This window comes from Fukomys damarensis, unplaced genomic scaffold (genome assembly GCF_012274545.1).
Source record: "Fukomys damarensis isolate Sample0158 unplaced genomic scaffold, DMR_v1.0_HiC HiC_scaffold_3, whole genome shotgun sequence".
Taxonomy (NCBI): Eukaryota; Metazoa; Chordata; class Mammalia; order Rodentia; family Bathyergidae; genus Fukomys; species Fukomys damarensis.
This window is the reverse complement of record NW_022900915.1, coordinates 11275708-11298492: the sequence shown is the minus strand read 5'-3', so window position 1 is coordinate 11298492 and position 22785 is coordinate 11275708. Positions and strand designations below refer to the sequence as shown.

The following is a 22785-nucleotide window of genomic DNA, read 5'->3' as shown; positions in this document are numbered from 1 at the left end:
AATAATAATAATAATAATAATAATAATAATAATAATAATAATAATAATAAGGCAAAAACAAGAACTGCAATTTTCTATCTCCCAATACCTCAGGGCCTCCTTCTATGTTTGTTATGAAGTGCATTTCATTAGCATCACTGTCTTGCCATAGGGAAGATCTCTGCTCTACTGGGAATTTAAACAGGCTTTCTCTCCTCTTCATCACAGGGATGAATTCCTTAAGGGGTTATGCATGATACAGAGTCCCATAGAAGGTCAGGGACAGTAGGGATCCATAGCAACTATGAAATTCCATCCACACAGCAAACAAGGACAAGATGGACAGAGATTTTTGGCACAAACTCCTCATGATCCACTGGTTTTTCCCCAGGATATTGCCCTCAAGGGGCAAAAGATGGTCTTAATTATCTGCTGTATCACCAGAACACTGTTCACTGCCTATTTGATATCCATGAATAGGTTGTTAAATGAACACAACAGTGTAAAAATTACAAAGAAAAATGTGCTTTCTATACATAGAAGGCATATATATATCTTTATATATATATCTTTATATACATATATAAAGATATAAAATGAATATGAATGATCAGCAGGGGGTAATAGTAGTCATGATGGTGGTGGTTGGTGGTAATAATACTTTAACCACATCAGGGGACTAACACTGAGCCCTTTCCGTGAGCCAGACATCACACAGACTAAGTTCAGGTAAGACACTGGAGGCACAACGGTTCCAGTGAAGGGCCCACAGTGACGAGCGGGAGAGTAAGGGGGAGTAAGCCAGCCCAGATCCACTGGTTATTCCTATCTTCATGCTCCGCTCTCAGTCTCCAAACATCTTTGCACACTTAGAACATCAGGGTGGGTGTGTGCCTCTTTCACCTAGTTTAATTCAGGTATTGAAGGGAAGTTAGCTAGGATGGAAAGTGCAGGCTGACCGGAGGAAACTGAGCAGCCCGTGGGGTGCTGGCTCGGAGTGCAATTGAAGAAAGACTCAGCTCCTTTCAGGACTGGATAACTTCCCGAGCACCAGAGTGGCCAGCCAAGAGTCCCTGTTCAAAAGCACTTGATGAATAAATGGATGGACGGATGAATGAACGAACAAGTGAGCTAATCAGCCATAGAGTAACGGTCTAGTTCCCATTTATGCTTTTAAACCCAGAGTAAGAGCCCCCTTTTTCCGCGTATACTTCCCTATCTCCCCTTCTCAGTGTTTGGTCCTCAGTGGAGCAGCTGGTGTCTGCAAGCACATGTTTTACAGTTTTAAAGTCCCTTGGGGCTAGGGCTGGTTCCAACATGTGCCTGCTTTACTGCTCACAGTGAACACATTCATTTAAAGCCAAATTCATCATCCAGTCTTAAACCACTCTAACCTACGTCTAGAGAGAGTTCCCTTAAAAGTTCACTTTTAGAAATCCATTTTCACTACCACTTTATCGAGGCCTTTCCCGGCCTCCCAGAACCAAATGGAGCTTCTTCCTCCTTCAGTAAAACTGCAACTTTTAGACAATCTCTTCACGTGCACGCATCTTACTCTGTTTAGAGTTATAATCCTCTGAATATTAAGTTATACTAATCCTCCCTTCTTACCAGGATATGCATTTCTGGAAGGCCAGGAAGGAACCACTTGGACTGAGAGCAGAGATCGTGTGTTGTGGAGAGGAAGGGCTTTCCATACTCCCTGCACTTTAACGTCAGAGGTCCGTGGGCAGTAGGGATTAAGGTCACCATGTTGCAGATGGAGGAACTAAAAATAACTTGCATGACTAAAGCTCAGCAAGGTTAAGTGACTGTGAGATTCCGCTAAGTGGCAGAGTTGAAACCTAAGCCCCTCAAGATTCTGAAGTTTCTGTTCGGAGTCACAAGATCACAATGCAATTTTCCAGGCAGGTAGTCTCCTCCCTGGGCTCCGAGTACAGAAGGTGCTCAAGACATTTTAGATAATGTGAACCGACAGAGGCTAAGAATATTGTAACGTATGGCAGCAGCCATGTGGCAGGTCCTCGGGGACAAAAGGAAAAGCGTAGATTTGTAGTCATTAGGGCTTGGCATCTTTCTGGCTCCTCCATCTGCCACCAGAGACTGGGTTAGGCTGAGTCTCTGCCCAAGCGCCCTCCCATGCACGTTATGCTTGTAGCCTGCCGCAGCAGTCCGTACGTGGCAAACCTGAGGACGCCTTCCCTGCCCCTGGAGGCTGCAAGACTGCTCTGCACTTACCCGCAGGGTGGTGATGGTAGCAGGATCCCGCAGCCGGCCCTCCTCATCTTTTAGGTTGTAGCCTTCTGGCCTCTTATCGCGCTCACTGACTTTCCATAGCTTCACAGTTTTATCTGTGGGGACAAGCAGAGGAAGTCAGAGCTAGAGGGAAATGTGAGAAGGCTCCACGGGGAGAGGTCGAGGGAGCGGTAGGAAGCCGGCTACAGAAGCTGGCTCATAGAAAGGGCCGCAGTGCGTAAATCTCATGTCATCTTTGGGCTGTCCCAGCACTTTATACCACTTGATGAGACCCTACAAGGGTCACAGCAGGGGGAGGAGTGAAGGGGCAAGAGGTTCTTGGGAACTGGACACGGCATGCCCCACCTTCTACTGTGAAAAGTGTTTTCAATTGGCTTCTCTTATTTTTTTGTTAGTACATGTCTGCCGTACGTTCTGTCTTTTAAGGAAACGTGTCTGGGCTAAACAAATCATATCTGTTATTAGGTACAATTTATTATCAGACCCTCCATCCATTATTTAATACTTGATTTCTTCTCTGGAAGACAGGGACTCACTTGATTTCTTTGTACCTATCACAGTAGGCTTTGGGATCAGACAACCTTGCACGTAATCTCCAGTCTAGTTCTTGCCAGTTATGTGGCCACAGACGAGGTGTGTCAGTTATTTTCTCTCATTGCTGAGACAAAATACACAACACCTAAAGTTCAAGGGGGAAAGGTTTATTTGGCTTACAATTCAGAGAGATTTCAGCCCATAATTGGCTGGCTTCAAGGCAGCGTGGCACATGGCAGAGGGGCTGAAAGGAAGTAGCAAAACCATAAGGGATCTTAACAGCATCTTCCCGCCCCTTTTATATTATAAAGACTACTGGGAATAGAGCAGTGCCAAGCCAATCAGCGAACTGGTTTAGTAATCACACACCTTTTATCCCAGGATCACACGCTATAGATTCATTCACCTCTGAAAAAGTTGCCTATGCCTGCGTGAGGCTTTGGGGGACATCTAGACCCAAAGCATAACACTAGGATTCTTGTGCAGAAGACACATACCAGTATTTCTTGAATGACAAATAAGATTACCACATAAAGTAGCAAAAATAGTGCAGAACGCCCACTAAAATTTGCACTTCAGGCAAACAACAATGTTTTAGTGGAAGTATATTTCATACAAGTCAAAAATACAAATAAAGACAATTACTTTGTGCCTGCCTCTGTTTCTTTACATGTAAAGAGGAGGGAACACTGTATTCCTGGTGAGAATACAGAATTCAAGAGACTATAACAATTCCTCTTGGGGTAAGTGAATCACAGCATGTAGAGTGATCAGCATAATGTTGGGCTTCTAGTAATGATCTGCCAAAGTCAGCTGTTACCAGAATTAGCAAACTGGGCAGCCACTCTGCAGTAATAACAATAATAAGCTGCTTTGGTGGCTTTAGCTTTACCTCACGATGATGCCCTGTTTCCTCTCTGCAGTCCTGTCAGGGCACAAAAGCTGCCCTTCTGCTCTGCCTTTCACAGGATTTCCTGCGCCCTTCATCTCATGCCGCCATTTCTCCTCACTTGACTCCACACAGTTACTTCCAAATATCCTCTCCTTCGGAGGCCAGATCTGGCAAACAATGTGAAGTCACCGTGATGATCCTTGAAAGCCGTCGGAAACAAATGGCTCGTCCCCCCGGGGATCTCAGATGTCCCACACCGTGGACTTTGAAGGGCAAGGGGGTTACCGTAACAGATGAGCATCCCCGTTTCCACAGCTCTTGGGCTGGTTCCATTGGATCCACCCAGCAGGTGCTAAGTGTCCGAGCTGTGCACTGTCACCCACGTACTCACCCTAACCTACGCTGGGGCAAAAGGTGCAGATGTTTGCCCCCCTGTGGGATTAATTTAGAAGGATCTACCTTCATGCCAGCACCTCTCACCCCACCCTCTCTGGAGATGCTGCTGCACACAAAACTACTTTTTAGGGTAACAGAATGGACCATGGCCATATTTATAGCCACTTAATTAGCTTCTGATCAGCTGTGGCCGAGAGCAGTCCAAGCGTCAGTGAATTTTAACATCAGAAATGTTTTATTATTTCACTTTGGAATATGTCCCATCCCACACAGAAGGCAGTTTTTTTTTCCTGGTACCAAGGATCGAATTTAGGACCCTGTGCTTGCAAGGCAGGCATGGTGCCACTGAGCTAAATCTCCGGCCCAAAAAGGCAATTTTTACCTTATATTTCCTCACTATGAATGACAATTCACTATAGAAAGAAAGAGAAATCACAGAATTTGAAACACGGAGAATAATAACCACTAATAGTTCTTTTAGTCAGGAAGAATTCATTGTCAATATTTTGGCACAAATTCTTGCAGTGTTTTTTCCCCCTGTAGATATTTGGGGACAGCTGTAAATCTATAATAATGCTGCATATAAAGAGTTTTATCATTTTCCCCTTCTTTTTTATTTTCCATTAAGTTTATTGGTACATTTAAAGCAAACAATACAGTTACATTTATCATTGGGATCTTGTACCTTTACATGATGTATCTTGGTTATTTTTGTTTTTTCCCCATTCCGCTGCCCTCCCCTCCCCCTTTTTATTATATAAAACAATATAGATGTCTTTGCAATTAGAAAGTGAAAATAGCAACAATAGCAATTTCATTAGAAATAGATAACTATTATGAGAATTTTTGCATTTTTTCATATTTGTACAATTATGTAACTATTTTAGTGAACGTGCTCCATATTTGACAATGTATTTTGCCTATTATATATTTACCCATACCATATATATCCCTATAAATATATTTATAGGAATCTGTTATATATACATAATATGTACGTATAAAAACATATATAATTTATAGGTGTGATAATTTGTTAACCACTAAATGTCTACTAGTGGGAGAATTATTAAAAACTAGGGAAAAAATCAAACAAGGGAATACTAGGCAGTTAGTTGTTCAAAATGTTATAGTATATTAGATGAAGATTTAACAATTAAGAAATAGTTCTGTTATTAAGGGTTATATTAGTCAATTAGAAACCTGGTTACAAAATAGTTTGTAGACTCCATGCATTTCTGTTAAAAAACAGGTTAATGTATGCCTTTTATTCTTTCTTTGAAAGACATTGATAGTAATTCTCTCTGGATTAGAATACTTTTATCATTTTCATTTTGCTTCTCTGCATTTTCCAATGAAGACATACTACTTTCATAAAAAGAGAAATTTAGTGTATCTCCTCTTTCTATCATAGGTTTAAAGGCAGAAAAAGGAGGTTAGGTAAAGCAAAGTATTTTACATGACAAATAATTTCAAGGTGTAGATTCTCAACTGAATGTTAGTGATATTGTTCATTAAAAATTATTAAGCTGAAAACATTCTAGCAGAAGGCAAAAACTACACTCAACTATCATGCGACAAGCGTAATTTTTTTAAAAAGATAATTGATGGAGAATTGAATCCAGTTCCCTGTGGGTGCATTGCTTGAGTCATTCTTGACTTTACCCGCACACCACTTTTTTGGACTCAGTGTCTTGAAGCTTTATGGATAACAAAGACTAAGGAACATGTAAGCTGTTACTATGAGGAATGGATTTTTCTTTCTTCTGGCTGATTCTCTGAGTACTTTATCATCACTTGTGGTAGCATTAAACACAGTCTTATCATTTATTTTCATTTTTGCTTTTATACAGTAACTCCAATTGTCTCTCATTAATTTCTGCATGTTAACCTATTTGGCTTTGGGGAGATCTTCAACCTCAATATGAGTATAAAAAAAGAAAATCACATAAGGTCATGAGAATTTTTCTTATAAAAATCATTTTGAGACACTGTTGGCATATGAAATAGCATCCCAAATGGGAAGATAATATCTTTGTTAATCAAAAAACTATTGAAAAACTCAATTAACAAAACATTATGCTATATAATTAATCTTCATTGCATTTCATTTTCCTTCCCATCCCCCCTACAAAGTAGTTAATAAGTCTGAATTTTATTGAAATAATCAATAGGCTAAATTTCATAAAATAACATAATCTAGCTATGGAAGGTAATCAGACATTTTCCCTCTGCCAGAAGTAATTAAGTCAAAACCAGCAGAAATCTCTTTTATTCCAGGTAGTATTGAAACTACAGAGCCCTTGAATGAAACCTGAACAGCAAAATTAAAGAGAAGAAATTGTCACAAAGTCGTGTGGTTTGGTTCCCAAGAAATGAGGGCTTCAAAAATTAAGCAGAATAATAAATATAGTTATTAGAAAATTAAATTACTTAGAATTGGGGAAAACAGATGCGTAGAGACCTGGTCAAGAGACGAGCTGCACTTGGATAACCGTAAGTTTCAGAGCTTTCATATTTTACATTCGTACACTCTGTTTGGATTAGGGGGATTTGGGGTTCCTATGCATTAAAAGTTTCGCTGTTTTTCCGTAAGATTAACACATGACTCATTGTACAAACTTAGGAAATGAAGACGATAAGAGAATAAAATATTTAAACCATTATGCCCAATGCAAAATTAATTGTGGTAAACTTTTTGGTGCGTTTCCTTCTATTCTTTAAAAACAACATGCTTGATCATATTACAGATATATCTGCAATTTTTAACTTGATCTACAAGCATTTTCCACTCTTCCATACTGGGTATGGGTAAAAAGCAAATCCTTTGCTTCTTGATTCATATGAAAGTGTCTACTCCTCATCGACTCACACAAAATGAATGAATGGACTTCCTCACTTATTTCTTGGGAAACGGTGTTTAACTTCTACACAGCAATCTTCTTGTTATGTTAGTCAATTAGCACCCTTTAATGCACAACTGTACTTCAAAGTGTTTTCAGCACAGATGACTCTTTTTTTTTTTTTTTTGCAAGGTTTTAATAACCCAGAGGGTAGATAATTCCACATATTTTTTTCCTCATTGAGTTTATTGGTACATTTTAGGTATACAGTACAATTACTTTCATTATTGGGCTCTTGTACCTATACATGACAGGTCTTGGTTCTCATTTTTTCCCCTTGTCCCTGCCCTCCCTTCACCCCTCTAATTCTACATATTGAGGGAATGTGGCACGAGGCCTTCCACTCAACCTTCAACTTCCTCTCTCAGGACCTGTGGGGATCATAAGTATTGGTTGTAAGTATTGTTAACTTTAGTAACTCTGTATGTCTTAAGTTTCTTCAGTTTAGCAGGTAGAGTGTTTCCTTTGTGGAATTCCTGAAAGTTACAGTTTCTTGTCTCTGACCTTTAGATGTGTGGTTGTCCGGGTTACTACTACTCACAGTGGGTTGTTTTGGTGAACCTGTTTGCTCTTTTCCTGTGTGACCTTTCAGTTACTATGGTAAATCCATCCCATAATAGTTTGTGGTTTTTTGCTTTAAAAGGCCGGTGCTTGCCGGCAATAAACGCCGCCTTGATCAGACTCTTGTCTTGGCGTCCTTCCTTTCTCTCTGCCCCATCTCCACCCCGCTGCTCTTTCAGGTTTGAGACACTGCTGGACAGTGCTCTGCGTCGCCGGCTCGTGACAAGGACCTATTTCCATCAATTTTTCCCTAAGTCAACAAATGGTATAAGAGTTTGGAAGACAGAGAAGGAACCCCTTTTCTTGATCAGTTTTTTTTTTTAGCAGGGTCTCTATCTCTTATGATCCCCAGCTTAGAATTTGATTTCATCAGATGACACACAGCCATCTGCTTTTCAGACCCTAAATAAATGTGCAGGGATTAATAACCTCTATTCAGTATGCCAAACTCACAGAGAGAGGACGTCGGGCTTCCTGAAATCTATTCCCAGAATAGCATGCAGTGAATCTTAAGACAGGAAGTCATATTTGAAAAACACCTGCAAATAATCTACATTAGTTGAAAACTACAGATAATGGGTTTCATATAATTGGGTCATAAAGTTGACATTTATGAGAATAGCTATTATTTACTGAAGGCCTACTCTGTGTGTGCCAGGGACTGCTACGCATGTAGCAATTGTGGTTTCTAAATTCTTTAAGAGCCTGAAAGGTACAGAAGAAAATTGAGTCTGAGAGAGATTGACATACATGGTTGGCTGACTATATCTCTGAAAATGTCAAATAGGAAAAATCACCCCCACATACCATTAGTAGACAGAAGAAAGTAAGCTGCATTCTGTTGAGGGAGCCATCTGATTTTATTGATTTTTTCTTCTATTTCTAAACTCTTCAGGTAATCGAATTCGGGTTCATGGCTCTGGAATGTGCTGTAAACATTGTATTCACCCCTACGATGAACTTGATTTTTACTCTGTAGAAAGGGAAAAATTACACAAAAGGTTAAGACATAGAAGCCAAATTCAAACTCACCAATTCCTCTTATTCTCTGATCAGGGTCACTAGGGGTGGGCAGGGGAGGCTGTGTCACTGTGGAATGAGGCCAAGACCAGGACGATCACATGCGCTACCTTAGCTCAGGGGCCTCCAAAGATTTAGATCATTCCTCCTGTAGGTAAATGTTGGTATCTCCAACACACAGGTGCTTACTTTAAGTTAAAACACAGACTTCTTCACTAATAAGATCATAACATGTGTATAGAAATAGAAGTTAAAATGGGACAAGACATTAAAATTGATATAAATAGAAGTTTTAATTTTTTTGTGTACCCCAGCACATGTCTCACACACCTTCTGGAGTGAGATATCCCAGGCTGGTGCCCACAGATGATTATATCAATCCCTTTCGAAAAGCACAAAGTTGTAACAATTGCAACTTTTACTGTCCTATTACTTTATGGTCATTGGCCTTTCAATAACTCACCCGATCCTCACACAAAGTTTCTGAGAGGCAGGAGGCAGGGCACACAAATAGGTTAATGAGGATCAGAGATACTGGATGAGTTTCCCAAGGTCACACAGTTCATAAAGAACAGATTTGAACGTTGCGCTTTCCTTTTTCCCCAAGGAGTCACGAAGCAGACAGGAGCACAGAGGTGCCACCTGCATCTTTAAGAGGAGAAGGAGATTTCACCTCTGGTTTTCTTCTAGCACTGATTATGCAAAGCACAAACAGCAGAAATTAAATAAACGATGAAAGAATGAAACATAAGATCAAGGGCCCGTAGAAAGAGTGAAGAGAAAGAAAAAGAAAGAGGAAGAGGATGGAAAAAGGGGGAGCTAAAGTGATAAAAAAAAAGGGGAAAAAGGCACCAAGGATTTATTTAAGGTGCTTTGGATCATTCCCAGAAACTTTGAGATTGAGACTTTGGAAAATTGCTCACAATTTCAAATTTGGGTCTTTTTAAACATGTTATATAAGCTTGATTTTTGATAAAGGGTTTAAGGAATGCTCCTATGTGAAACAGAAGATCCAAAGCCATATCTCAGCTTAGCAGTGGGTAGGATGCTGGACCCAGGTGTGAAGAGCTATTAGGTCGAAAGCCTTGGCCCCAGCATGGAGGGTTCTACGAGCAGCCTCTTTGGGGCTTGCAAAGTTCACCCACAAAAGTCAAAAGCAAGACTGGTCTAAAATGATGTCACATGGCTTTGTTGGTGAGGTTCAGCTCGTATTTTAATCTCCAAACACCTCAACAAGCCAAACACTTAACTGTGTATTCTTTATCCTCATTCACATTTATTTGACGGTGAACCCCACCACCTTACTTTGGAAAATGTATTCCACATCATTCTGTTAATGAATCAGATTTCTCAAATATTTCTGTAAATTAAAATGGGCGAAACCTATAAAGAGCTAACAGAAAATGTGTGTGTGGGGATATTACTGGCGACATGCTGCCTAGGGTAATTTATGCTAAATAGCTCCTCGGGTTCCTCTTTATCATCACTGAGAACCTAATTGGATTTTTTTTTTTTTTAAATCAGAGAAGGTCTGAAAATCAGTTTTCAAAGGACTTTATATGCTGACACTCGCTAGTACTACCCGGCTTACTTGCACTGAGCACCAGTCCACCTTAACAATAAATTTAGAAGAGTGTTGATTTGCTACCATCCAAATCAGACTGTCAAGTGTGTATAGTATGTGCCAGACCAATTAGCACCAGGCAGCTCTGGAAAAGCAGGAAAAATTCCAGGTCACGAAGAGCTATTAGTTCCTACTTGCCAACCACATTTTCACATTTCCAGGGCCAATGCAATAGGCTGGGTGCCTGATTTAATGTTGAACACTTGAATTTATACCAAACCCCAAGGGATTAGGATGCCCTTATAGAAATTAATTGCAAATAATGTGCAATTACCAAATATATCACCTCTAAATGAGGCTTTCCTTTTTTTGAGGGGAGGTGTAATGCAAATGGCTTGGAGGCACAAAGCAAGCATCAAACTGTTAGGGAAGTCTCCTGTGAAGCCTTCCTCTTACACTGGGCCTCCCTCTTGCTTTCCGAGTGCCGGGTGACTTCAGAGCCAGGCAGTGGCAGATGGGAGAGTTACCAGAACACAGACCAGCCTGATGGAAACCCCGAGACCGAGCCAGGGGAGGACCAGGAAATCAAATTGGGCCATAATTCCATTCTGATGAAACAGAAGCAGACACCAAAAAAAAATCTCAGTTTATATGAAAAAGAGAAACAATTCCTAGTGGAACCCAAGTCTCAGGAAGAAATGGGCTTTGTGAGAGTCACTAGAAGTTCGGTCTCAGACTCAGAAGTCATGCTGCATATAGCACTCGGTGCCAGGTAGTTCCTGTCTCTCTATGCTAATGAGGCTGCCATGGGCTTCTGCTGAGATACCACTCTGTGGAACTCCACTCCTGTTGGGAGGATGAGCTGTTGTTTTCTCCTCTTCTGACTCAACTTGTCCTCTTCACATTTGTTGGCAAATAAATCTATTTTTCCCCTCCCGCAGATTCTGGCAGTCCTTGAAGTCAAGGGGGACTGGATTTCAATACACTGAGGACACAGTCAAGTCAAAAGGAAGAGCTATGCTCAATAAGCACCCGTGGAATTTTGCAGGTCAGATAACAAGTAAAAACCTTTTGAATGTGCACTCTCCAGGCGTGGAAAGATAAGGCCACGCATAGGAAAAGCCCTTTTTTAGGGTGTTTTTGTGAGTCTGAGTGCGGAGGCGGCGATGCTAATGACTTTTTGGCAGTTTTAAGTTTGCGAACAAAGAAGCAAGGTTAAGGGCGACATATGAGGATTAAGGAACAGTAGGAGGCCTTCTTTAAAAAGAGAAGAAAATGGGCATTTTGCATTCACTGCCACTTACCTCCTGCTCTCGTTGAAATATTACAACCCGACCCCCCTTGTCCCCTGTCGCTAGTAATTCTCCCGTGTGGTTGAATTCTACCGTAGAGATAATGTCAGCTGAAAAGAAGAAGACAAAGGCAATTTAAGTAACTGCACACTTACTTTGAAAGGATAGATAATAGACATACTTTTCTATGCATTTAAGGGCTTAGAGCTTTGTCTGTGTAGTGGAATTTACAAGGATTTTATGTTCCGTATTTTAAATGCTGCAAGGAGTGGCACTTAAGAAAGTAAATTTCCTTGATGCCACACTGCACGGTGGTCTCTTGGAACATCTGGAGATAACAAAAGGGAAAAACGTGTTTGGACCTTTTTGTTTGGGAAAGTGAATTTCTTTATGGCTCAGGGAAGTGGCAGTCTTCTTGGATGATGTCTGCCAACCACAGCCCCTTCACCTGCTCGTGGCCTTTTGCCTTTCTGCGTCTTCAACACCGGGAAACTTCCCCAGATTGGTGATGATTGTGGCGATTAAAATTAGGGCTGACCATTGAAATGAAACAGAGGTAGGAAGCTCGGACCTCTGATGCCAAAATTGGAGGAACAGAGCAGAAAGAGACCCTTGGAAATTTGAGGAAGGGTGACATAAATGCTCCAGCTTGACCCAGCCTCCCTCTTTTCATGTTAGCCCAACACACTCTCTGGAAAAACAAGGGCTTATTCCAACTCCAGGAGAACGATGCTGAGAAAAAAATGTCATGGGGTCAAAGGGAAAAGGGCAATCTGCACTCTCTATTTCTAAAAGGAGAAAAGGCACAGGCGCCAGTAACTCAGATCACAGATAATTGCTGAAGGAATGCCAGCCTGCCAAGTCTTTCTTCGATGGTGGTTACCCCTGGAGGAACCCGGACAGGTAAATTCCCTATGATTAGATTTATTAGGGCTATTTTTAGAAAAATGTCAGAGGTTAATTCTCCCCAATTATTCCCCCATAGGGCTCCAACAATTGCTACCAAGAGTGCAAATGAATTTAAAAAAAAAAAAGAAGGAAAGAAAAGAAGAAAGAAAAGAGGCAGAGGAATTATGACTATGGCCTTTGCCTGAGGAACATTCTGAAGATTATGTCTATCTAAGGAAAGCAAAGGGGAAACAGGGAGGTGGAAAAGTAAGGCAATTACCCCTGAATAATTGAAATCTCCAATCTTACTTTTATATCATCAGTTCAGGGGTTTCCTTTTATGTTTGACTTATTCAGGTAAGTAGTGTAAAATTCTCTACTTTATGTATAGCAAAGTATCTTTTTCTGTATATAAAAGCCTCCAGTAGTCATCCTTTGTGCAGAAGTTAAAAATAGGCATAAGCCTTAGTCACTTGCAATTTAGGCACATTTAAAGATAAATTCACAATTTCTTATTTTGGTCTCTTACATGATTCACCTCCCAGGTAGCAAACCCAAATCCTACACAGGCATGGAATAACATGGATGAAGTAATCAAGGTATATGAGAAAGGCTGTGAGGCTCTTTTTAAGGGATAAGTAACTACTCAGCTTAAGGCAACTGCAGCAACAAAATATTGCATTTTCTGATGTTCTTATTTTTTTGAAGCAGTGGCTAGGTATCTAGATTTTACACAAAAATCTCTTACATTTTATATTTTGGTAACGATTTTTTTCAACATCATGACAATAACAATTATCTTGTTTCTGGGCTGAACACAGTCTACAGGTAACCAGCTTATGACTTCTGGTCTATAGAACCTTCATCTGGAAAAGGCTACCCCATTTCTTATTTATTAATGATCTAAACTGGAGATCAAGTCCATTTTCTCAGGAAGACGCCTCCAGTCCATAAAGCTTAAGGAAACACAAAGGAAACTATGCTGAGGTCTTGATATAACTTTAGCAGGCCTGCTTATATAACCAGTGCCTGTGAGTTGAAGAGTAACAAAGTCCCACATGGCTGGGAAAGCAATCCCTTTCCTTGGTTATGGTTTGTGCATCTTAGCAAATCACTTTCATGTATACAGGAGAGAAGGTGGCTTAGTAGGTGGAGTTGCCTTGGTATGCCCTGATTGTAAAGCACAGAGCGCTGCAGGCTGCTCACATCACTTACTGCTTCTAGCTTTGCAGTAGGGGGTTAGCAAATGGTCAAGCATAGAGCTTCCTGACCTGGACAGAGCCTAAGGCAGGTAGGCTGTTTCTTTTCACTTTCCAGCCCTGTCAAGTATTCAGGGATGAGTCAAGGCTCTCAAATTGCTTGAACACTAACACTTCCCAGAAAGAGAGTAGCAGGGAGCAATGGGAGAGTGATAGGGAGAGCAGGCCTGGGGTTAGCAACGCCCTGCTCATGCACCAGGGCTCAACTTTTAGGTCCTGCTTGTGTGTAGTTCGTGCCCTTCCACCGGGCAACAATGTTAACATGCAGCTGTAGGGGTGCTGGGCTCTTGGATTTATTTCATTCATTCTAACGAAAAAGTGGGCCTTTCATTTTGGTGAAGGTGGGGATGGGGAGAGAGATAAGTAACTTTTCTCAGTGTAAACCCTGGGCTCAGGAGTCAAGAAATGAAACAAAAGTTGCTTTCCTTGAGATAACATATATGTTGTACTTTTGCTTACACTCTGGAAATGTGTTCAATCCGCTCTTAAGATCCACGCAGGTCAAAGCAGCTAGGATCAAGCTCACATCTAAGCCGCGTGATCCCAGCCAGTATTACTGGAACTTTACATTATCAATTCTTAGGCATGGTCTAGACAACAAGACATGGCCTCCTTGTTTTCTAAAGTGTTATCATTCTTCAGTGCCACAGCTCTCTTAATAATGTTGCAAGAATTGGGTATAGGTGGCACATGTATGTAATCCTAGTACTCTGGGAGGCTGAGGCAGGTGGGGCTGCAAGTTCAAACCCAGCCCGGGGAACTTAGTGATCTAGCAAGACCTTGTTTTAAAATTAAAAAGAAAAAAAAAAGCGGGGGTGGAGATTAAGGATGTCGCTCACTGAAAAAAAGAACCTGGCAAGAGAAAGGCATGGCTGGATCCTGAAATTCCTTAGCGCTCTTGCAGACTTTACCTCTCTCTTAATCCTACCAGCCAGTCGGTCTGTGCATGAGGTTGTTTATATCAGGCTGCACTCTGCCTTCCCCTTCAGAGCATATGCCATTGTAGCTCAAGTTAATACCTGTTTTCAACTTTCATGTTTCCGGACTCATTTATCACTGCTAGACTGGTAGATGTAACCAGAATACCTTACTGCCTCATCCATCTCTGCATATCTGCATCTAGGGCTGTTTAATAATTGATACAACAGTCATGAATCATCCTGCATTCCAATCTCAAGACACTGAAACTTCTGAAACACATACTTTAGTGTTTGCAACATGCTGTTTGGGAGAGCAATTTAAATTGCAAAACATACGCAGCTTGAGACAAAAGCACTTTTGTGCAGGTACAAGAGGAAGAGGCTTTAGCAAAGTTAGAGCAACCCCTTCAAATGGCGATCAACAGGAACTGGTCCTTCCAGTTCAAGAAGGCTCTCACCCTTGAATTACATGTTTATAGAACAATTCAGTATTGCACTAAGTGTCCAGCCTAATCACACTGTTGAACAAGAAACTATACACTTGGGCGTTTTTTCCCTCTGTTCTATATGGATGTGAATAAAGCACACATAGACCAAAATATAACAACAAAAGCCCCAAACCATGATGGAAATCAAATGTAGTTAAAATAGTTTTTAAAGGAAACCCTGGGTGATAAGATGTTTCTCTGGTCCACATCTATTTGTGATTTAGTTTCCACAAAATAGTGGCCTGGTAACCCCATTTCCAGTTCAAGTGGCACTGTTAAGACTGAGTTTTTTTGTTTTTTCCTTTTAAAAATCAGCCTCAGCTTCTTACAAAAGTTTCAGACCAATAATCTCATAAAGTCCCCATTTATCTGAATAATAGATACTGGCTTAGCGATTGTGTTCCTGAGGAGCAAGGCGGGAGGGAGGACCCCAGGCTTTCATCCTCAATCGTCCAGGCAGTGCCAGAGGGCCGGGTGGAGGCAGACATCTGGAACGTTAGGTGCCACACAGCTCACACAGCTGGGAAGCTGCTTTGACACGACGATGACTCAGTCTAGCCCGAGGGCCTGAACCCAAAGTCCATGCCATGGGTGGAACAACACCTGGCTGGCCAGGTCACTAGCACTGCCTCTCAACAACGATCATGGGGTGGAAATGAAAGTGTAATGCAATTCAGCCTTCAGAGCCCACTGAGTGCTTTATCTTTTATCTAAGAAACATCTGGTAGATAATAATATTAAAGCCATTTCCCCTACTTGTATCACTGGACTAATTCTGCCCACTCGATACTTAAAGAGACATTCTGGATGATGGGGTCAGCTTTAGATGGTTTTCTGTGTTTCATCTAGGACAGGGATACAAGCAAGGATGGAAAACGGGGTCAATAGTGGTAAAATGGTAGCAGCAGTCAGAAGGTTTGGGTAGAGAAGACTTTGGGAGGGGGATCACTTCTAGGCTGCAGTGCCTTGATTAAATGGCATTGTGTGCAGTGGGGGCGGGTGGGCATGTGCGCGTGTGTGTATGTGATGTGTGTCCTTTGTCATTTCTACATAGGGATTTTCAGCTGGATTGGCAATGACACTGGATCATTAAACCAACAGGGGATTCTGAGTCTTCCCAGTAGGAATTACAATTATGCCTCCCATCTGCATAAAGCAGTGCTCTCCTTCCTAGGTCTTCGTTTGCAGTCTCAAACGAGCATCTGTCTTCTCTGGGAAATTTTGATATCTGACAGAGTATTAGAATGTTTCCCACCAAAATAGGAGGGGTGTGGTTTGATTACGGCCAGGCAAGATAAGAAGCATGCTTGCTATTCTTGTCGTACTATGTGCAATACACACTTCCTGCCTGACATAGAGTTGATATTTTTGTTACTTGAACAGTGTCTGGCATTTGGAAATAGAATGCTTTTTCTTTCATTTGAATATAATTAATTCTGTGCACACTAGATTTAACTTTGACTTGGTGGTGGTATTCCTCTGGTATGAAAGAATGCAGGCAGAAGGATCCAACAATTTCAATTCCTAAGATCTTATCATAGCTGCTGTTGCTATTTAAACATTGGGTACAGTGCAGGAAATGGTACTGTCTCAATGTTAGTCCACTAGAGTCCAAACTCATTAATGATTAGCAATGTGTTGTAAAGACTTTATTGCCCTGCAATGCTAGGGATGGAACCCACAGCCTTATACATGCTAGGCAAGCACTCTATCACTGAGCTACACCACCAGTCCTTTGCAGAGACTCATGCTTGGCTCTTTGTACCCATTGCTTTTATCGTTGCCTGTCCCACTGTAGAGGCTGAAAAATCTAGAAACATGCTTAGCCTTCCTTGTGCCTGAAGGTGGTCAAATGACTCAGATACATGGCCAATAAAATATGAAGAAACGTCTATTGGGAGAGGAAGGAGAGGAAATCAGATTCTTGAAAAATATTTTCTTCCTTGAATAAAAGGAAGCAGGTAAGGAGAGACCTTCTGGCTGCACTGACAACTCTTCCCTCCCTTTCTCCATGTGGTCATATGTGTTTATGACATGTGGAACACTGTCAGCCATCATGTGAGCATGAAGCAACCTAAGGATCTCAAGGCTGAGAGGCTAAGTATGACAGAAGGAAAAATGGGATGTCTGTTGACATCACTGAGCCCCTAAAATCGACCTCAGGACCGCCTATGTCTGGACTTGTTAAGTAACAGACACTGTGGTTTAAACCACTGCTAGACTTTCTGTTATTTGAGTCTGAACATATGCTAATAGACATGTGGTTCCGTTCTTATTCTCTTTATAATACTTTGTGGAGAGTCAGATTATTAATGTGAATTGAAGCGGAAAAACTGGTCCCTTGCCCTACGGCCTCCCTGTACAAATCTCACATGCACATTCTCACTTTCTTCTGCCACCCAACCAATCTTCCTTCCCACCTGTTTGGTTGCTCCTGTTTGGGTGATTTGTTTCTTCCTTTCCCTACTGCACCGTCTTCCAACCATTCAAACGTGAAAGCAGCTCACTGTGATAGAATGCCCACTCCAGTGTACTCACATCCATTGTAAAATGATGACTACAAAGGGACCTAGCCACACCCTCCTTAGGAGCCAAGCTCTTGCCACGAATGTGCAGGAAGCCCACCGTGCTTCCTGAGCTGTGAAAATCCAGAAGGCAGGACGCAGGTGAGTAATGCATGCCATGCTGTTCGCATCAATATTCACACGGCTTCCTCGGGATGACCAAATCTCAGCACTAACCTGGTTTGAGACAAACCAGGGCTACGGGGGTGGATGGAGATTTCTTTTCATGGAAAACAAGTTTCTGCAACCGAGAAGTCTAGAAGAGAGAGATTTCCTGTAGTTGGAACAAAATTTGCCCAAAGGGCAAAGGACTCTTAAAAATTTTTAAGTCGGTAAGGACAGAAAAATCCAATGGGACACTGACAGCTGTCCAGACTTGCCCGCATGCCTGTGTTTTACAGTGGAATCTGCTTTCAAGGTGTTTGCCATCTGTCACCTACTCTTTCAAAAGCGGAAGAGTAATTAACTGCTCAGGCAACACACGCTCTCTCTAATCATCCAGATCTATTATGCGCCCAACATGGGACATCTTCAGCCGACCTCAGTGCAATTAGGACTTCAGGCCTACATGAGAAAGCTCCCACATCTCTGGGGGACAGGGGCTCCTGGGCAGGCACTGTACCACCCAAACAGACTTTAAGGGCATCTGTCTGGTGCATCTTTGGCCTGAAATTTTGCTGGGCCAGATGTTCTGCAGTAAGCAAGCCATGGTGCCTACCCTGTGAAAGCCAAAATCCCCCCTTATTTATGAGTTGGCTCAGATATCACTCAGGGAAGCCTTGTGTGCCTTTTCTCAAACCACAGACAGCTCCCTTAATTACACAGACCCATTACACCCCTTACTTCTCCATTATCAGTTATCATCTCTTGCCATTAGCACCTATCACAATGGCATTAGCATCACTGTCAATACCTGCCTTAGTCTCTAAGCTGTAAATGTCACAAGGAACTTGTTCATCACGGGCACCCCAGTGCCTAGCTGAGTATCTCATCATATAGCAGACACTTCTCAGGTTTTTTTTTTCTTTAATGGATTGCTGAATGAGAACCAAAGAGAGCCAAAACCAAAGTGGACCAATCTATAGAGAATGAATAACCCTAAACAAAGAATCAGCAAACAAAAGATGGATTGGATGGATGTAGAAAACACTATTTTTTTTGGGGGGGGGGTTTGAGACAGGGTCTCAATATGTAGTTGAGAATGACCCGGAACTCACTATGTAGCCCAGGCTGGTCTCAAATTCACAGCAATCCTCCTGCCTCAGCCTCCTGAGTGCTGGGATTACAGGCGTGCACCACGACGCCCGGCAAAAACACTCTTAAGGGGTGTGAGGCAAGGGGAATTTCTTACTATGGGGGATTAGGCGTGCACCACGACGCCCGGCAAAAACACTCTTAAGGGGTGTGAGGCAAGGGGAATTTCTTACTTGCAATAGTACTTAAAGACTGCAAAACTAGATAGACTGATCAAGAGAGAGGAGGAGCTACCCTAAAAGGTCTTTGTAGCATTAGAAAATTAGGGCCCCCAAGAATCATAGGAAGAGAAAGCAGATGGGCTAGTGAAGAAAGAGTACCAAGGTACAGTGCTGCTCGGGAGAGAGACGGAGGTAACTGTTAAGAGAGCCAACGTGAATTCTGAGCAAATAAACCTGAGATGAAGGAACTCTGTTTAACGAATGTATGTTCTATGCAATGTCCCTGGACTGGATACAGGGATATACTGGGAAAAAAGTCTAAAACACAACTGGCCTTTGGCCTCAGGCGCATTGAATTTAGAGTATTGGTGAGTAGAGTTAGACTGGAATATAGCAAAAAATTCTTAAAGGAAAGGTTGTACAAAGACTGTAATAATGGAGGGCTTTGAACCACAGAAAAACAATCTTTTAAAATTTATTGTATTTTATTTTTTTACCCAGGGGGAAGTAAGAAGTCACTAACACATTTCTGCCATATCCCTGTATTCAAAGGATCTCTATTACTTGCAGAAAGGACAAATTGAACACTACCCATAATACACTCTTTTTTGGTCTAGATGGGTGTAAAGAGATACATGAATAACATAGTAGGAAAATAGTTCAAATTTTCCTCCTAAAACATGAAGTCTCTATGGAAAACAAAATAAGATGCTGCTGCTAATAGTTGACAAGGTATCATGCTGCCATGCTTTCCAGTGGTTTAGAAAAAAAGAAAATATTAGATCCAAATGTGCCAATTAAAATTTGATGAAGCACTTAAAATCTCTCACTGTTTATAGCTCAAAGTTGGGGTATTTTGAAGAATATTTTAAAATATTACACTTTTATTGGATAACATGTATATTTTAAAACAGTTGAAAGCGGTATCAGGCATAATAAGTAAATAGTAAAAGGGAGAATGAATAAACTATACTAATTTTCATAATCACAGGACCCAACTACAGGAATAATACTATGCATATGGGAAAGGCACTCTAATACACACCTGCTGGTTTTTCTCAACCCATGGACAATGGATACTTAGAAAATATTTAAAACTTCATGCAGTTCATTCAGTTCAGACACTGATGAATAATATAAAATGTAGAAAAATCAGGTAAGACTCAATATTGATAGATTCACTCATTAATCCAGTAATTCACCCAAAATGTTCATTAAGCACACTGATATTTCAGGTACTGGAGACATCAATTAACAGATAAAATTTCTGTCCACACACAGGTTATGTTCTAATTGTGGGAAAAAGATACTACTAGTAAATGTAATAAATTGTTAAAAGTATATATTTTATTATATCATTATACATATTATTACAAACGAAAAGAGCTGAGAAAGGCAGATGGAACACGGCGAAGGGCACAGTAAAAGGTTGGAATGGACCCTTTGACTCTAGCATTGTAGAGGTCACTCTCAGCGTTGACAAGTGTTGTTACTGCGGACTGGTGGGAAGTGGATTTCAGAGGGAAGGGGAGGAGAGAAATTGAAGGTAGTGACTATGAACAACTCTTTCAAGGAGTTTTGCTACCAAAAAAAGTTACAAAAAAAAAATGAGGCAAGAGGTGGGTGGGCTGTGGCTTAGTGGTAGAGTGCTTACCTAGCAGGCATGACATCCTGGGTTCCATCCTCAGGACCACATGCAAAAAAAAAAAAAAAGTATAGGAAGGGACAAAACGGTTTAAAAATGGTATTATAGACATGACAGCAGGTTTATATTCTTGCAAGAACTTGTTTATATGTCAACGAGAAAGCTGCAACAGCTAGGGAAAATTATGAGTGATGACAAAAACATGATGGAATTGTAGAGTGAATACAGAAATGAAGGTATGAGTGATAAACCAGTAACCAGGATTGGTTACCGCTATCAGCTGAAACGGTTTAAAAATGGTATTATAGACATGACAGCAGGTTTATATTCTTGCAAGAACTTGTTTATATGTCAACGAGAAAGCTGCAACAGCTAGGGAAAATTATGAGTGATGACAAAAACATGATGGAATTGTAGAGTGAATACAGAAATGAAGGTATGAGTGATAAACCAGTAACCAGGATTGGTTACCGCTATCAGCTGAAATGAGATTTGTACAGGCTGCATTTCTACTCACAGCCAAAAAATGGACAGTAACAAAAATGCTATTAAAACTCTATCTTCATATAAGGGTTAATAGGATTCCTAAAACATCTAGTGTTAGAAGGGTTTCTTCCATACCTCAGCATTTCAGTGATCCATTTGACTACTATAAATGAAAATATCATTTTTTCTTTGTTTTTTTCTCCTTCTGCTCTCTCTCTTTCCTTCTCTTTGTCCTGAAGCTGACAGCAAAAAAGACCCTGTTCTTTTAGTAACTGCTGACCTGCCTGCAAAGCAGGAGGCTGCTTACCTGAATACACTGCAATGTGATGAAAAGTCTACACAAGATCACTTCCACATGGGTAGCCTGACCTCCTTGTGGCCTTTCTTGAGTAGCTTTCACCACTGTGCCTAATATCTGATAGAAACAAATCTGTCAGAGAGCAGAAAAAAATCCACACACTCATCCTTGACCTCTGGAAGATTTACAGATGCTTTGAAAAAGGCCCGACCCAGGTGATGGTGCCAGGAACTTTCCAAGTGATTTGTAGATCATCCTTCCAGGAAGTCGGTCTTTAATGGAAAACTTTTCTAGCCACACATTCCTTTACTATGGCATGACTGCTGGAATGGATTGCAAAGGTCATGAAGAAGACTCACTGAAATTAACTAGCTATTGACTTGGCCTCCAGAGATTTCAGTCTAGGAAAAGCCTCCATCTCGTCGTTAAGGGGAGCAGAGTTTTCTCCTGAGTTGGCTACTGCGTGCCAGCCCTCACTGCAGACCTTCCTCATGTGCTCTCTTCCTAAATCCATATCTGTGTCCTCCTCTGGGGAATACCTACTTGAGCCAGAAGCTGTGCTTTGGGTTTTATCTTGTATCATTTAATCATTACTCCATGACTTCAGTGTCTCCACCACTCCCCATTTTTTTCTGATGGAGAAATGGCTCAGAGGGGTTAAATAACTTGCCCAAATTTGCAAGACTGAGAGACAGGGGAGCTGAGATTTTAACCTAACTCTAGTTCCAAAACCCACTTTCTCAACCAGTCTCTCGGGTCTTTTCATTTCTTTTTTTTTTTTTTTTTTTTTCTTGGTACCAGGGATTGAACTCGGGTCCTTGCGCTTGCAAGGCAGGCCACCGAATCGCTGAGCTAAATCCCCGGCCCCTCTTCTCATTTCTATTACAGTAGTTCTTGTATCTACTTTATCTATAACTCCTTTGTAAACACATCCCTTTTAAGCCTTTCACTCACAGCTATGGGTTTTGCTTATTCCTATGGCAGAGTTCATCTTCTAGACTCAACTTTTTTTTTCTTTTTATTGAGTTTATTGGTACAATCTAGGTATACAATACAGTTACATTCATCATTGGGATTCTGTACCTTTACATAATAGGTCTTGAGTCTCATTTTTTCCCCTTGTCCCTGCCCTCCCTTCACCGCCTCCTCCCCTCCCCATTTAAAAACACTTTATTCCATTTTTTTCAGTTTCTCATATTTTTTCCTCTCCCTTATTACCTTTCCCCCACCCTTCCCACTTTCCCTACACCTTTAGCCCTTTACTTCCTATTTCACATTATTAATTATCTCATTAGGATCCTGTGTACTATTATAGTTTTTCATACCAAAGAAACTATTCGGTATTTCAGTTAAAGAAATCTCTGTATGAACATTAAAAATAGGGAATCCTAAAATAAAACTAAAAAGGAAAGTAAAAGAGAAAAG

General features: G+C 41.1%; 1 protein-coding gene across 7 annotated transcripts in view; it reads right to left on the bottom strand.

The window, feature by feature from the left end:
• The window catches only part of Ppp2r2b (protein phosphatase 2 regulatory subunit Bbeta), a 508455-nt gene that overhangs the window by 86880 nt on the left and 398790 nt on the right, over positions 1-22785 (bottom strand). For all 7 annotated transcript variants that reach the window (XM_010627064.3, XM_010627065.3, XM_010627066.3 and 4 more), the window contains 3 exons: positions 11410-11507; positions 8329-8494; positions 2218-2330 (listed from right to left, as the gene is read on the bottom strand). In XM_010627064.3, the coding sequence (XP_010625366.1) occupies positions 2218-2330; positions 8329-8494; positions 11410-11507 (377 nt within the window). The remainder of the gene's footprint in view (positions 1-2217; positions 2331-8328; positions 8495-11409; positions 11508-22785) is intronic.